Genomic DNA, 13704 nt, shown 5'->3' on the forward strand with positions numbered 1-13704 from the left:
TTACTTAATATAGCATTTGCGTTGGGCTGTCTACTGAGTCTACGATATGAAATTCAGCAGGTACGAGTATTCTAAAGACAAGATAGCTCGACGGAGAAATGTCAAAGATCCGCCTCGGGCTGCAGCTACAAGGCCCCGAGCTCTTCCTCCTGGAACGGAGTGATCGGATTGCATGCAACGTTCCTTATGAATTTAACTTGGCAAACCTCCTCATGTAACAGTAGACCAAACTGTAAAAGAAGATCAAATGAACTATAATAAGAGCCTTATCCTAAACACTAATACTGCACTCGATAGATTTCTTTCAGCTGTGATGAGGTGGGGAGGAATGGTATCCCGGGGCTCATAGTGGAGACAGTCACGTGGATCAAAGAAAGTCTCAGACCTTATCCAGCACCGGCGAACTTGTTTCAGACAAATTCACACCAACACATACCAGCCGGGGCGCAGTCATACACAATGGGAATCACAATCCTACCGCCTGTGGTCGAGGACCTTGTTCCCCGCCACGACGAGTCCGATGACTCCATGTCCGTCGGCTCCGATTCCGACGTTGAAATGAGCGGCATACGGGCACCGAAGCGGGCCCGCCTAGGGAACCTGACAGTGTCGACAGGCGTTGTCACACCAGGTGAAGTAGTGACAGACGATCCGCAGTGGATGAGGTTCGTGCACCATCTTCTCCCAGGTCCCACGCAGAAACTCGTGAATCGGGCATCCCAGTCCTTTAGATCTCGAGCTCTCGAATAGAGCTGACCATCCATCTGTAGAGGTCACGGCACATATATGACCCCCCTCTCAACCTCGATCATTGCCACAGTCGCCGGCACAGTTCACAAGACAAACAAGCTCCTCTCCGTCCACCCCCTGCGCGCCCGGTACACACCCGAGATCGGCGACCTGGTCGTGGGCCGTATCGTTGAAGTGCAGTCCAAGCGGTGGAAAGTCGACGTTGCCGCCCCACTGCTCGCCCAGCTCCCCCTCTCCGCCATCAACTTGCCCGGCGGCATCCTGCGCCGACGCACCAGCGCCGACGAGCTCCAGATCCGGACCTTCTTCAGCGAGGGCGACCTGCTCGTCGCCGAAGTGCAGAGCGTGCACCAAGACGGCTCCGCGTCGCTGCACACGCGGTCGCTGAAATACGGAAAGCTCCGAAACGGCGTTTTCCTCGCTGTTACGGGGACCGGCGGTAGCGGGGCGTCTAGCTCTAGCACCAAGGGCGGCGTGGGCGCGGGGTCCTTGAGGCCCGGCGCTGGCGCCGGGGTTGGCGGTGTTGTGCGATCGCGGCGACAGGTGTGGACTGTGAGCACGCACAATGGGGGTGGCGAGGTAGATGTTATTCTCGGGGTGAATGGGTATATCTGGATCTCGAAGCATGCGGACGGTGCTGCGGCGGCGTCGTCAACTACACAGAACGTGTCTATCACTCGCATGGAAGAGATGGTGTCCAGCTCGATCTACTCCAGCCAGAACGACAATATTACGCCGCAGACACGCCGGGAAATTGCTCGGCTGGCGCAGTGCATCCAGGTGCTGGTACAAGGCGGTGTTCGGGTGGACGAGGAGACGGTGATGCGGGCTTATGAGGCTAGTCTACTGGTGGATCTGGAGGTGGGTGATGATGAGGATGAATATGAGGAGACGCGGCATGAAGGGCGGGAGTATTTGGAAGGCGCCAAGTCGCGGCGCATCTTGGAGCTGGTGGTTCAGCAGGCAAAGTAGGGCTGGACAGCCCTATGATTAGATTATTCCATGATTTGTTCTCAGTTGTATGATTACGGCGGAGTTGGTGATACCCCCTCATAGAAAAAATCAATAGATTCTGTTGACCACGAACATTCTCAGATTTTATCATCCATATCATAAGCTCCAAATGTGGCTAGTACATCTTCCTGCGAATCCGTACTACATTTATAGTTCGCGATCCCCGCACCGGCGGCCAACCTGGCCCTAACGGCGGGCCACGGTTCTGCCGAGACTAAGCAAGGCCGCTCACTGGCGGAGAGACTCGTACCGTAACTCCTCGTACATTATTGGTACGCCGGTCCTTGGAACAGCCGCATGTCGCAGCCCAGCAAGAACTCGCCTTTTCCTTTCTTCCCTTCCCATTCACCCTCATCAAGTCCACCCTATGTTTCTTCTGCAAGACAATGTGCTATCTTACGCTCTCCACCGCCAGACCTTACTTCGCTATAGCTCCGTTCCAATAAGATAATCCTGCCACCATCTGATCCCGTCATCCTTGACCCACCCTCGAGCTCAAGGCTCTACCCTCGACCCTATCCTCCTCGTTGACTCTACAAATCCCTCCTGCAACCACCACTTCTTCTTCCTCTTCCACCATGCCGGATCTCCGTCGCCAGATCTTTGAAAGCGGCAAGACTGTCTCGCGCAAGGCGGCTTCGCGCGAAGCCTCCCGCAGCAACTCCCGCGCAAGCTCTAAGCAGAACTCCCGCCAGTCATCGCGGAACGCAAGTAGACAACCGTCCGACGACGAGGACTCGGGCTTCCTTTCTGATGACACAGCTCTGAGGTAAGCATCCCCTACATTCCTGTCTATTCACCCCTCGTCCCTTTTTTTCCCTGGCCTTTTATTTTATTTTATTTGTGCATATGAAGTTCGTCCAGGACGGTCCCACCGCGTGGCGGGATGATGTCACCGGAATTTTTTATCGGACCAGGCGCACTGACCAGTCGCGCCCCAACTATAGCATCGGCTCTCTCGACGACGAGAATCCCGAGACAGAGAATGTCGACTGGCCGCAGGAGCTGGCAGATCGCATCGCAGAGCTCCTCGACCGCAAGCGCAGCAGCGTGCAGAGCCGCGAAGAGGCACTCGCCGCGTTCTGTCGCCTCACCAAGTACCACTATGCGGAAGAAGAGACGCGCGCATCCATTACCGATCTCCTCAGTGCATTCGCCAGGAGTGTTCGGAACGAGTCCAGCCCGCGTGAGATGACGCTGGCCCTGCGAGCCATTGAGCTGCTGGCGATTACCTCGTGCGACGATAAGATCTACGAAAATACCGAGCCACTGCTTACCCGCACCATCCGCGACTCGACGTCCAACGGGGCCAAGGCGGCAGCGATCTATTGCCTTGGCACGTGTACGACCTTTGGTGGCGCAGGTGAGGGCGGCATCCTGGAGCAAATGACCTTTCTCCTGGACATCATCGCCTCAGACGGGCAGTCCATCGAGGCCCCCGACGACCCGACCAGCGTCACCGCCGCCTTGCAGGTATGGGGCTTCCTCCTCTCGGAAGTCGACGACTTCGAAAGCGAAAGCGAAGAAGCAGTCCAGATTTTCATCGACCAGCTCGACAGCGGCGATTCGGGGGTCCAAATTGCCGCAGGCGAGAACATCGCTCTCCTCTATGAAAAGAGCTACACTCCCCAAGAAGACGAGGACGAAGTCAGCGAAGACGAGGACGAGAGCGACTCAAACACGAACGACGATCTCACCGGTGGGCCTAAGCTCATCAAGCGCTATAACGCGTATCACAACACGCCAGAGCTGGAGCGCCACCTCGCCAGCCTGGCGAATGTGCACTCGAAGCGCATTAGCAAGCGCGACAAGAAATCGCTGCACAGCAACTTCGCCTCCATCCTAACGACCGTCGAGAACCCGCGCCGCGGGCCGCGCTACAACATGGCCATCGACCAGGACACGAACCGGCACTACGGCAGCACGTTAACAGTCAAGATCGGCCGCCACGGCCTCATGAGCATCGACCGGTGGTGGAAGTGGGTGCGGTTGTCTGCGCTGCGCCGAATCCTGCAGGGCGGCTTTGCCGAGCACTATTTCCAGGGCAATCGGGCTGTGTTGACTAACTTGCCAGTGATGATGCGAATGGCGGAGGCTAGTGGCTCGGGCTCGGGCTCGGCGGATCGGCAGACTGCAAGGAAGGCGGCGAAAATGCGCAATTCGAAGCGTTGGGCGGCGCAGCATTCGGATGATGAGGGGGAGTTGGAGTAATCGCGGACCAGATTCTGTGGAGGAGAGGTTCTTCAGTTTTTGCTGTTTACAAGTGTCTTCTTATTGCCCTTTTTCTTTCTGTCTGGCGTATGTTCATCTCTACTCTGCACAGGGAAAGTACCTATACAGTGACCGTGACGATTTCATCGACCTAGGTGATCTCGTTCCTAGTGAGCAGCGCAGTAAACGATGCAATGAAATGTTGAAAAATCTCATCTATGTCTATTTGTTCTCGTTCTAGACCATCGAACACCAGTGGGTCACATTCTTTCCACTGTGGATTATAATTGGAGTACTAAAGTTATGGCGATTAGATTGATCCAGATGTATTTCGAAATACCACCAAACATAGTTGGCCCGCACTTCTTCCATATCTAGATAACAATTCGCAAAAAGACTCTGTGGCCAAAAATTGCGATACTGTTGACCTCGGCAGTAGCCGATTGGTATGCCGGACAGAATCTACTAATACATAGGCAGTCATCAAGCTTCCCCATTCGCAGCTCTCCGGTATAACTTTGTCCTGGGATCCCTCTGGCTGGAGTGGTGCTAGCCATCCCTACTGGCTTGCACCGAATTAGGTAGTGAAGATCGGCCCCAAGGGGCCGACGGACATGCCCAGGCTGAAGAGATGTCTTGGCATGAAGGAGATATCTGGTATCTGCTTTCTCTGGAAGCGTGATGCGCGCAAACTCGGCAACGAGGGAGGAATCTCCCGTGCACAGACACAACGTCTGATTACCGAGAGAGAATCGAGATCAGGGCACCATAACGTCCAGCGCTTATCCGGACGACAGATCTGTTGGAGACGAACGTGCGTCTACACCGGCACCCGTCGACGGCTGTGAAATCGCACCAATGCTGGCTAGCAGAGCTCCGCGTCGGTATGATGCGATGATGAAACTCTGGGAAAGTATGGTGCAAAGCGCCTCGCATTGATCGTGTACTTGGCATATTTCTATGGAAATGGATTTGTCACGATACTCTAGAGTGGAATTAGGTCCAGCTAAACACATCTCCATCGCCGAAACGAAACGACAACCCAAATCTAAACTTCTATCTAAGCTATCTGTTTCTTTTGTTAAGAAAGAAAAACTGCCTTTCTCCTCTCCTCTTCAACAAAGAACCAAAAAAAATACCAAAAGCCCAGTGGGGGAATAAGGAAAAGAAACCAGCCAACAAGACAACAAGTCAACAAAACACAGACACAGCCTCACCCATCCATCCAACGGCTTGAATCAGCCCTCAAAAACGGGCACAACTCCCGACCAACTCCCCTTGGCCCTTTCATCCCAATATCCATCCTTCCCACCCTTCAACCGCCACGCAGCCTCCCCATCTGAATCATCACTCACCCGCGTAAACCAGCGCGGCGTCCAGCTCTCACCCGCAGCCTCCATCTCGCGGCGGCGCGCGCGCTGGCCCTCTTCCAGCTGGACCTTGATCTCCTCCGCACGATCGAGGTCGCCCTCCTCCAGCGCCCGCTGGTCCGGGCGCAGCCGGGAGTCCGTAGGCGGGAGGTGCGAGTTCTCGATGGGGGTAATCTCGTTCAGGGCGGCAGCGAAGGCCGTCAGCCCGTAGTGCTTGGGCGCGTTGGGAACGAGCGGGCCGGCCGTCCAGATGGGCTTGCCAGACGGGCTGCCGTCGCGGGTAAGGTTCAACGCGGCGGGCCAGGTACCGACCAGACCCAGCGCGACGGGCTTGTTATATGAGTCCACGGCGCGGGTGGAGACTTCCTCGCTACGGCCGGAGAACATGCCGCCGGCCTTGAAGGTGGAGATGGAGCGGTGGCCGGTAGACTCGTTGGTGACAGCCAGCTCACCGACAGGCTCGACGTATTTCTCACCGGCGATGATGTTCCGCAGGAAGGAGGTGGCGGGCGTCCAGCTGAAGCGGTCGCCAGTGGCGTGCAGGGTGATCCGCACGCGGCCCTCGGTCGTGATCTCAGCGGATTTGCCCCAAAACTTTTGACTGGGCATGGGCGACTGTGCAAGGCTCCATTCGCGGCTGTCGGCTTGGTAGGCGAGTTGGACGGGCCGGTGGGAGACTTTTTCTGAGATAAAGCGGAAGCCTTGATCTTCCCGGACGAGCTCGTAGGTCTCGCCCAGCATGGGGTTGAAGGGTTTGCGGATGGACCGCTCGCGCACGCGGTTGCTAGACAGCGAGGATATGGCGAAGGCGGTTACGTACATGAGGCGTTCAACGGGGTCGGAGGCTTGCGCCGCTTGGTCGAGGAGCGAGGAATATTCGAGGATCTCTGCTGCGCGCTGAAGCAGGGATAAGGGCTCGTTCGCGGAGACTGGCATCGATATCGTGGACAGATCCTTGCCGACGTTCTTGCGTAGGAACCCGATCAAACTAGGAGGCATGACTGTTGGTGCGGTGATGTTTTGACGCCGGCGTACTTTGTCAAGAGGTAACGGGGCAAGAGACTTTGGACGAGCCGGGAACAAGGGAGAGGCACTGCTTGTGTCGTGCAGAGCAGCAGACTGGGTCTCATCGTCACTGTCTGATGGTGCATCATCTTCTACATTCTCGGCCGCATCCGCTGCCCTGTCTGCAGTAGCGTCTTCCTCATCGCTATCCTGGATAGTCAGGAGCGGAGACGCTGCACCACCGTCCGTTGCATCGAAGAATTCCTGCGAGACATCTGACTCCATACTCTTGCGCGGAGTGAGGGCAGGCGGGTGTCGGCGCTGCTTGCTCCCAGCGATCAAGATCGAGAACTCAGATACCGCGTTGTCTAGGTCGCGCAACACAGCTATCAGATGATCATGAATCTCATCCATGCCATCAGCATGGCTGGCAATGCTTGCCGGCTTGCCGGCTCCGTCTTTACTAGGAACAACTAGCTGGGACGAACTGGAGTTGGTATGCTCTGGACCCGGAGCTCTTTTAGCGCTGGCCTGCGAGTTCCCACTGGTCTTGCGCTTCCAGAATGGCCGCCTAGAATCCGCGCTGTGTGCATCCGAAGCAGCAGGCTGGGGACTCGCGGAGCGGTCGCGACCCCGGTCGCGACCCCGCGGCTCCATGGGAGACGGGATCGGAGACACAAGATACTTGGGATCAGTATCCCTGGCCAGGCGGCGCACTGCATCGCGTGAGCCGGACACCTTGCTGACCAGGCGCTCGACCTGCTTCCACTCAGCCTCTTCTGCGGGCGAGGAGGATGCCGGGGTGGTTAGGCGGAGCAGCGAGGGCTCGACAACGGAAAGTTCATGCTCCTTGGACGAGTCCTTGGACGAAGCTTTCTCCAACGCGCGCTTCCAGGCTACAAAGTCTTGATCATTGCTCGCACGGAGATGCCAGATCTCAGTTCCTGAGTCGATAGAGATCTCGCGGGACTTCTCGTTGGTAGCTACCGCCGCCAGTGAGAGCGGGATGGCACCGCGAAGGGCGGACGAGTTGGGATCATGGTAATAGGATAGGGTGGACGAAGTGAAGTCTAGTGAGAAAAATCGACGCGCCCACCCCTGGTGTCGCTTCCGTCGGCGTTTCTGCAGTACTCCCGAGTGCACTGTCGAAGAACCCGACGAGTCTGACAGTTGCGCGTTCAGGGTGGACTTGCTGTTCTCGCGTCGACGTGTTCGGGGCTGGGGTAGGGAATCGGACGAACCGCCTGTGTGGGAGCGCGCTATAGACGGCGGAGCGGAGCCATGAGGTTTCAGGCCGGTCGGATAGGTCAGGAGCACGAGGGTGACCGTCTTGGAGATCTGTTTGGAAAAGGTGTTGTCGAAGACGAGCGCGTAGTTGCCCCCCTCACTGGCCGGCACATCGTAAGTCCCCTGCGAGATCCGGTCGGCCTCGCATTTGCCAATCCACTTGATGGACTTGAGCCCAATGGCGGTCAGCTTCTCAATGACGGTGGATTGTTGGTTGCGGGAGCCAGGATTGGCGGCTGTCGCGGGCAAGTTCTCGGTCGAATCGGTACTCTGGGAATCGGAGGCAGGCAGGTGGGAGCCCAGGCTCGACTGGCCGGGATGCTTGAAGATACCGAAGTTCACCGACTTCTTGTGCGGTTGAATGCTCCACGAGATGGTGTGGTTGGCACTGACGTTGATCCATCGCACGAAGTACGACTGTTGAGTCGACCAGACCAGATTAGCTTACGAGGACAGGACCTGGGTGGCTGATTGCGATTGCTTCTCACCTTGCTGTGAATCTCCAGCTCCTCCATTGCCGCCATGGTTGCGCAAGAGGAGTGTCTTGGGGGCTAGGTGCGAGTCTCACGACGAGGGACAGCCGTCGCGGCCCGGTGGAGCGGCGGCTGAGGGGGTGAAACAGCGCCAGGCGGACGGGACACAGTGCTCAAGAACCTCCAGAAGTACGAGAGAACACACACTTATTCACGTAGAAGACAAAGGGGAAACCAACATTGACATCAGCGAACTCAGCAGGTATGCTGCTGGCGGGGCTCGGCGGCACGGTTCGCCAGTCCCGAAGCCGAGGGGTCAGCTGCTTCACATGGGCTTTCAGGATCGACGTGGCTTATGCTTCCCCGGCAGGAGGACCCAAGGATGCACGCTAGTCTTCCTTATACGACACAATGGCTGCTCCACAAAATATAGTGCCCACTATGCACATTAATTTCCTCCAGATAGTTTACGTGGCGCACTCCGATGTAAAATGCTGTTCATTGGCAAAGCCTCATAGTGGTTACAAAATACCCATTGCTCCCCGACCAGAAGGTATATCAAATTAAAGGCAATGAAGGAGGACAGGAACAGGTGAAAGGGGAGGAAGGGGGGGGCAGGGAAGACATCAAAGAAATCGAAATAAATGCTAGTATGCCCACCTTGTGGTTTTCAGTCCGCTTTTCCGTTTTAAAAGTCCCAGAGAGATAATAAGAGATGAAATAGTACACTGTACAGACAGCCCCGTCCTCGCTTACCTCCGGCTGGCTTGCATGTTGGTGAACATCAGCTTGAACCCATTGCACAAGGCCTGCATGTCCGGATACGGGTTTTTCTGTAGCTCGTAGCCCTGCGGGATCACCTTCACCGGCCAATTCTGGAGGCGCGAGTGCTCGCCCGCCTTGAAGCAAAGGAAGAAATAGCCGGGGTATTTGGGGTTGATGCAGAACGCATACGCCGAGCGCCGGGGGTTGGCCTTGGTATAAGTTTCGAGCCATTGGTCTGCCGGGGAAAGGGGATTAGCATTGAATTAACTTTGCGTGGGCGTGGGACTTAGGAACGGAACAGGAATCTGAAACATACCAGTCTCGGCCTTGCTGCCCTCCTGATACTTCTCATTCAGCATCATCTCGTCCACCTTCTTCGCCATCGCCTTGACGTGGTTGACAATCAGGTCATCAAGATCGCTGTAGCTGTACTTGCCGCCAACTCGCAGGACGCGGCCAACAGAGAACTCGTTCTCCTTATCCAGCTCCAGGACATCGATGTGCTGGTAGACACCATGTGCCACCTTCCAGGTGACCGCCAGATGGTCAGGACCGCGAGAGGAAGGACGGATAACCACATCACCGCGGGTGCGGGAGCCCAAATACTCCTCAGCCTGTGTCGCGTTGAATGGCTTGAAAAGCGGGTGCTTGATAACACGCATGGCCTGTCCGCCCTGCTGCTCCTTCTCTTGCATGGAGTCCTTATCCTTGCGCTCCTGGACCTCATCCCAGTCGCCAAATCCATGATCAGGAATGTTCCGAATGGGGTTGCTGACCTGATCCTCACGCAAAGACACATTGCATGTAAAACCCTTGCGGTTTAGGAATATAATCTTAGCGGGTACGGTTTGGTGTGCCGAGTAGACATTGCGCACGGGGATGTCATAGGGCAATCCGAGCTCGGTCTCTGCGACCAGCGCATCGACTCCACAGTCCAACTTCGCGTCGATATGGTCGTCGAACACCCGCTTGAGAGCAATGGGGACCACCATGCCGGACTTAAGAGATTCGGGCGTCTCACCAGTTAGCATGGTAAAGATGTCATCGGTGCTCAAGAAAACGAATTGCTTGCGCAGTTCTTCGTAGGGCTGCTGCAATTCCGCACGGATCGTCTCTAGAGTGGCACGTTTGCGCTGGTTCAGGTTCTTCTCCAGCTGCTCGGCATACTCTTCCAGAATCAAATCGTTGACACGATCTTGTTGCTCGTCGCGGAACAGTTTGCGCACAATGGCACCGGAGCCATTCTCATCGGTCTCGGCCTTGATATCTTCCTCGTCGAGCTCCAGAGCATCGGCAGCCATCTTGCGGGCAATGTCGTAGTCTTCGGGATGCACACGGGTGTTGTCCAGCGGGTCGGCATCTGGGTCAACACTCTCGAAATCAAGGAAGAGGAAACTGGCACAGTTGTTCCATACTTTGACGCCCATAGCGGGGTACTGTGCATTGACACCCAACAGCTCCACGCGATTGTTCACCACGCCTCCGTTCATGTTCACAACCTTGAGCAGGTGAGCTGCCTTTCGCTCACCAAGACCGCAGACATATGGAACGAGGTTCGCGGTCAGGCGATCGTTAACTGCTTCGTTGAGATCAACACCAACCAAGTTTACCATATCGACCAAAGCGGTCTCCAGCTGCTTGATCAGCAGCTCCTGCGAGACCAGCTGCTGGCCAGGCTTGAATTGAATAGAGACAAGGTCACGACCCAGCGAGGCATATTCCTTGAGAGGGCTCTGCAGGTACCGACCCAGGGCCACACAGTAATGGGTCAAAGGCCCGAAACCAGGGTTGTCATTCTGGGCGCGGGGGCTATTGTGGTACAACCGAGCAACCTCATCATTGACAATGACGGTCTCGAGACGATCACTGACCTCTTCATCACGGTCGTCTGTGTAAGGTGCGCCGCGGATGTCCTTCAGGTCAACAACCTCAGACAGAAGCTTGTAGAGGCGGCGAGTTTCCGGTGTCATACCAGAGACACCAAGAACGTCGGGCTTGCGCCGGTCGATCAAATCCAGGAGGCGAGCCACGTCCGCACCATCCTTAATGCCGCGGTTCTGGTCACCAACGGACAGATCCATGAATTTTCCATTCTCGAGAACGCGGCCATCCTCTTCAATGTAGGCCCAGTGGATAGGGTCTCGGCCGATGATGCCGGTTCCACTGGACAGGGTAAGAACACGAGGCACTGTGCCCAGCACCATTCCTTTGGGTTTATAAGGCGCCTGGTCCAATCGCTGTGAGAATGCTTCACGGCACTCCTTGACCACGTGGTTCTCGCACTCCTGTCGAATGTTCTCCTTGACACTGCGATTGATCACCCGCTCCAGCTTGCCGAGTGCCAGATCCAGCACGTCGCGACGAAGTCGGTTCCATGCATCCGCAACTTCTGAGTAGTTGTCGGACTCAATGTCGGCATACATGCGCTGGCGGAAGTGATCAAAGTTCTCAAAGCGCACCTTCACATCTACCAGGCCCTCTTCTTCGGCCTTCAGCATTCGCAGGAACATCTCGGGGCGACGAGCAATGTCGCTGAGCTGCTGGTTTCGCAGATACTTGAACTCGTAGTATGGATGCTGTTCATCGATTCGGCGCAGGCCCTTTTCGGTGCGGAAGCAGTCAACAACCCCATTCATGTAGTACGCTTGCCGGATGACCTTGCGCATCTTGGGGCTCAGTACGAGCTCCTCGGCAAACATGGACTTGGCAGCTTTCAGAACCTGCTCTGCGTTAGAGAAGTCGGTATCTACAAACTGATCAGCCAGTTCCTCTGGCCGCTCGCTCGGGTCCTCGGTATATTGTCGGCGGGCTTCCTTGGACGCGTTTTGGGCAAAAGCATCGGCCGTAAGGCCAAAGGCGCGAACCAGGCCATATGCCTTGCCATTCCGCACTCGTTCGAAGAAGGTTTTGCTTGATGCCTTGCGTCGGTGTGTTTCTCCGTTGGCATCACCGTTGACCATGGACATATCACGCAGCTGTGAGGCATATTGAAAGTGAATGTAGTCTTGTACATCTTGGAGCTCTTCCATGGTAGCTGCTGCGACCAACAGGTCCTCCACAATGGCATCATTGACGTTGAAAAGGCTCTGCAGGTTGTCGTACGACTTCTGGATTGTGTTGCGCTTGTCGACCAGGGCGCGGAACTTGAGGTCATATTCGAAGATATCCCATAGGTCGGTCATGTTCAAGAGCTTCTCAGCTCGAATGTTGTACTGCGCAGACTCGTCGGCGGGATCGGCTCCATTGAGCGGCTCCTTAACCGCATGAATCATGTAATCCTTGCGGTGCTGGAAGATGAAGGGGACTTCCCAGTCATCTGTGATTAAGAACTCCAGCATCTTGGCCACGGAGCGCTGGAACGGCTCACGCAGCTCTGGCTCCATGCGCTTTTTGAGCAGCATCAAGTTGGAAATCCATATGGCCTCCTCACGGAACTGGTCCTCTGTGAGCGTCACATGGCGGTACGGTTTGCGAGCTATCTGGTGGCGTTCAGGCTCATCAAGAAGACGGATCTGGTTGTCGTCCTCCGTTAACATCTTCTCCGCCAATTGCGACGGCTCAAAGATGTCCTTCAAATCAAGGTGTCGGTCCTCATCCTGTTTCTCTTCATCTTCTTGCTCTTCAATATCCAGGGCAAACCTGTAATCCTCGCCGTCGCCGAAGGCAGCACGGAGGTCTTCCATTGCATTTTCATCCAGACCAGCCACATCGGTGGCCCCCAGGCCTGGCATGCTTGCCCGGACGGGGGCTGCAACTTCGAGATCATCGCGCTCACGTTGTGCCTCCTCGTCGGAAAAGGTGTCTTCCTCAATGAAGTCGTCCATCTCATCGTGCATGCGGCCGCGGTGACTGGGTCGGCTATATTGCTGTGCCGCCTCCTCTTCCTCATCAGAATTGAACATATCATCGATACCTTGAGACGGTTGGCGGTGGTCGCGATCTCGACCTCGCTTGAGGCGCTTGAATTTAGACTGCTATATGCCGGGAATCAATGTCAGCAAAACCCCATCATGATCGAGGGCTCTCTCCGCGCCCAGCCGCCAATTAATGACAAGCGGGAGGCCAATGGTGTAGATTTCGGAATCTCGTACATCAGAAGTCGTGCCCCGGCTGAGGCCCGGGACATGCTCGCCAATCAGTTCCAGATCTTCCTCGTCGAGATGCTCCTCTTCGCGAGCGCGCGGCCGTTTCTTCTCGGACCTGCGCTTGGTGCGCTCCTCGATCTCTTCATCTTCGTCGACAATGAACCCTTCGCGAACCTAAGATTATTCACCTCAGGTTAGTTGCGCCTCCTTCGTCTGATCAAAGGGCAAGGCAGAACTCACGGCGCGCGCGGCGTCTTCATCATCGTCCTCGTCCTCGTCCTCCTCGCTCGAGTCATCGTAGCGATTGCCGGTGCGCGGTCCGTCACGGCGCTCCTCATCGTAGTCGTCGGCAACCTCCTCATCATTCTCGTCATCCTCCAGCATGGCCTCACCTTCGACCAGGTCACGGAGACTCATCGTGGCTGATCGGAGATTCTTCTGCTCGGCGGAGAGTGGAAACAGGACCTGCGGGAGGGTGGTGGAAGATTTGCGATGACGGCAGATCTAGCACCCGGCAGTGCCCGACTCAGGGTGATAGAAAAAAGGTGGAGTTGGGGAACGAGAGTCGAGCAAGAGAAGAAAGGACGGAACACCCACGACTGTCTGCGAGGGAGGACGCGGTGGCGGTGATTGGCCGGTTGAAAGCTGCCTCAGTGGCGGGTGTAGTCTAATCCAAAAGGGGATATCTGTGTGGCTGGTGGTTTACCCACGTGATGAATATCAACTATGGGCAAAGGCGACATT

General features: G+C 56.0%; 4 protein-coding genes across 4 annotated transcripts; 2 read left to right on the plus strand and 2 right to left on the minus strand.

The window, feature by feature from the left end:
* Positions 1 to 459: 459 nt before the first annotated feature.
* Positions 460 to 1722, plus strand: N7482_009375 (exosome non-catalytic core subunit RRP4; the record flags this gene model as incomplete). Its single annotated transcript, XM_056691499.1, has 2 exons — positions 460 to 665; positions 771 to 1722. The coding sequence occupies 2 exons, from the start codon at positions 460 to 462 to the stop codon at positions 1720 to 1722; spliced, it is 1158 nt and encodes a 385-aa protein (XP_056539205.1).
* Positions 1723 to 2342: 620 nt separating this feature from the next.
* On the plus strand, positions 2343 to 3975 carry N7482_009376 (IFRD domain-containing protein; the record flags this gene model as incomplete). Its single annotated transcript, XM_056691500.1, has 2 exons — positions 2343 to 2533; positions 2712 to 3975. 2 exons carry the CDS (start codon positions 2343 to 2345, stop codon positions 3973 to 3975), a joined length of 1455 nt encoding a protein of 484 aa, XP_056539206.1.
* Positions 3976 to 5213: 1238 nt separating this feature from the next.
* Positions 5214 to 8161, minus strand: N7482_009377 (oxysterol-binding protein related protein OSH3; the record flags this gene model as incomplete). The annotated part of the gene is made up of 2 exons (XM_056691501.1): positions 5214 to 8054; positions 8126 to 8161. 2 exons carry the CDS (start codon positions 8159 to 8161, stop codon positions 5214 to 5216), a joined length of 2877 nt encoding a protein of 958 aa, XP_056539207.1.
* Positions 8162 to 8862: 701 nt separating this feature from the next.
* On the minus strand, positions 8863 to 13377 carry spt6 (chromatin-remodeling histone chaperone SPT6; the record flags this gene model as incomplete). Its single annotated transcript, XM_056691502.1, has 4 exons — positions 8863 to 9110; positions 9192 to 12849; positions 12967 to 13134; positions 13201 to 13377. 4 exons carry the CDS (start codon positions 13375 to 13377, stop codon positions 8863 to 8865), a joined length of 4251 nt encoding a protein of 1416 aa, XP_056539208.1.
* Positions 13378 to 13704: the final 327 nt, after the last annotated feature.

The sequence above is a fragment of the Penicillium canariense genome (assembly GCF_028826845.1).
Source record: "Penicillium canariense strain IBT 26290 chromosome Unknown utg000007l_segment0_segment0, whole genome shotgun sequence".
Taxonomy (NCBI): domain Eukaryota; kingdom Fungi; phylum Ascomycota; class Eurotiomycetes; order Eurotiales; family Aspergillaceae; genus Penicillium; species Penicillium canariense.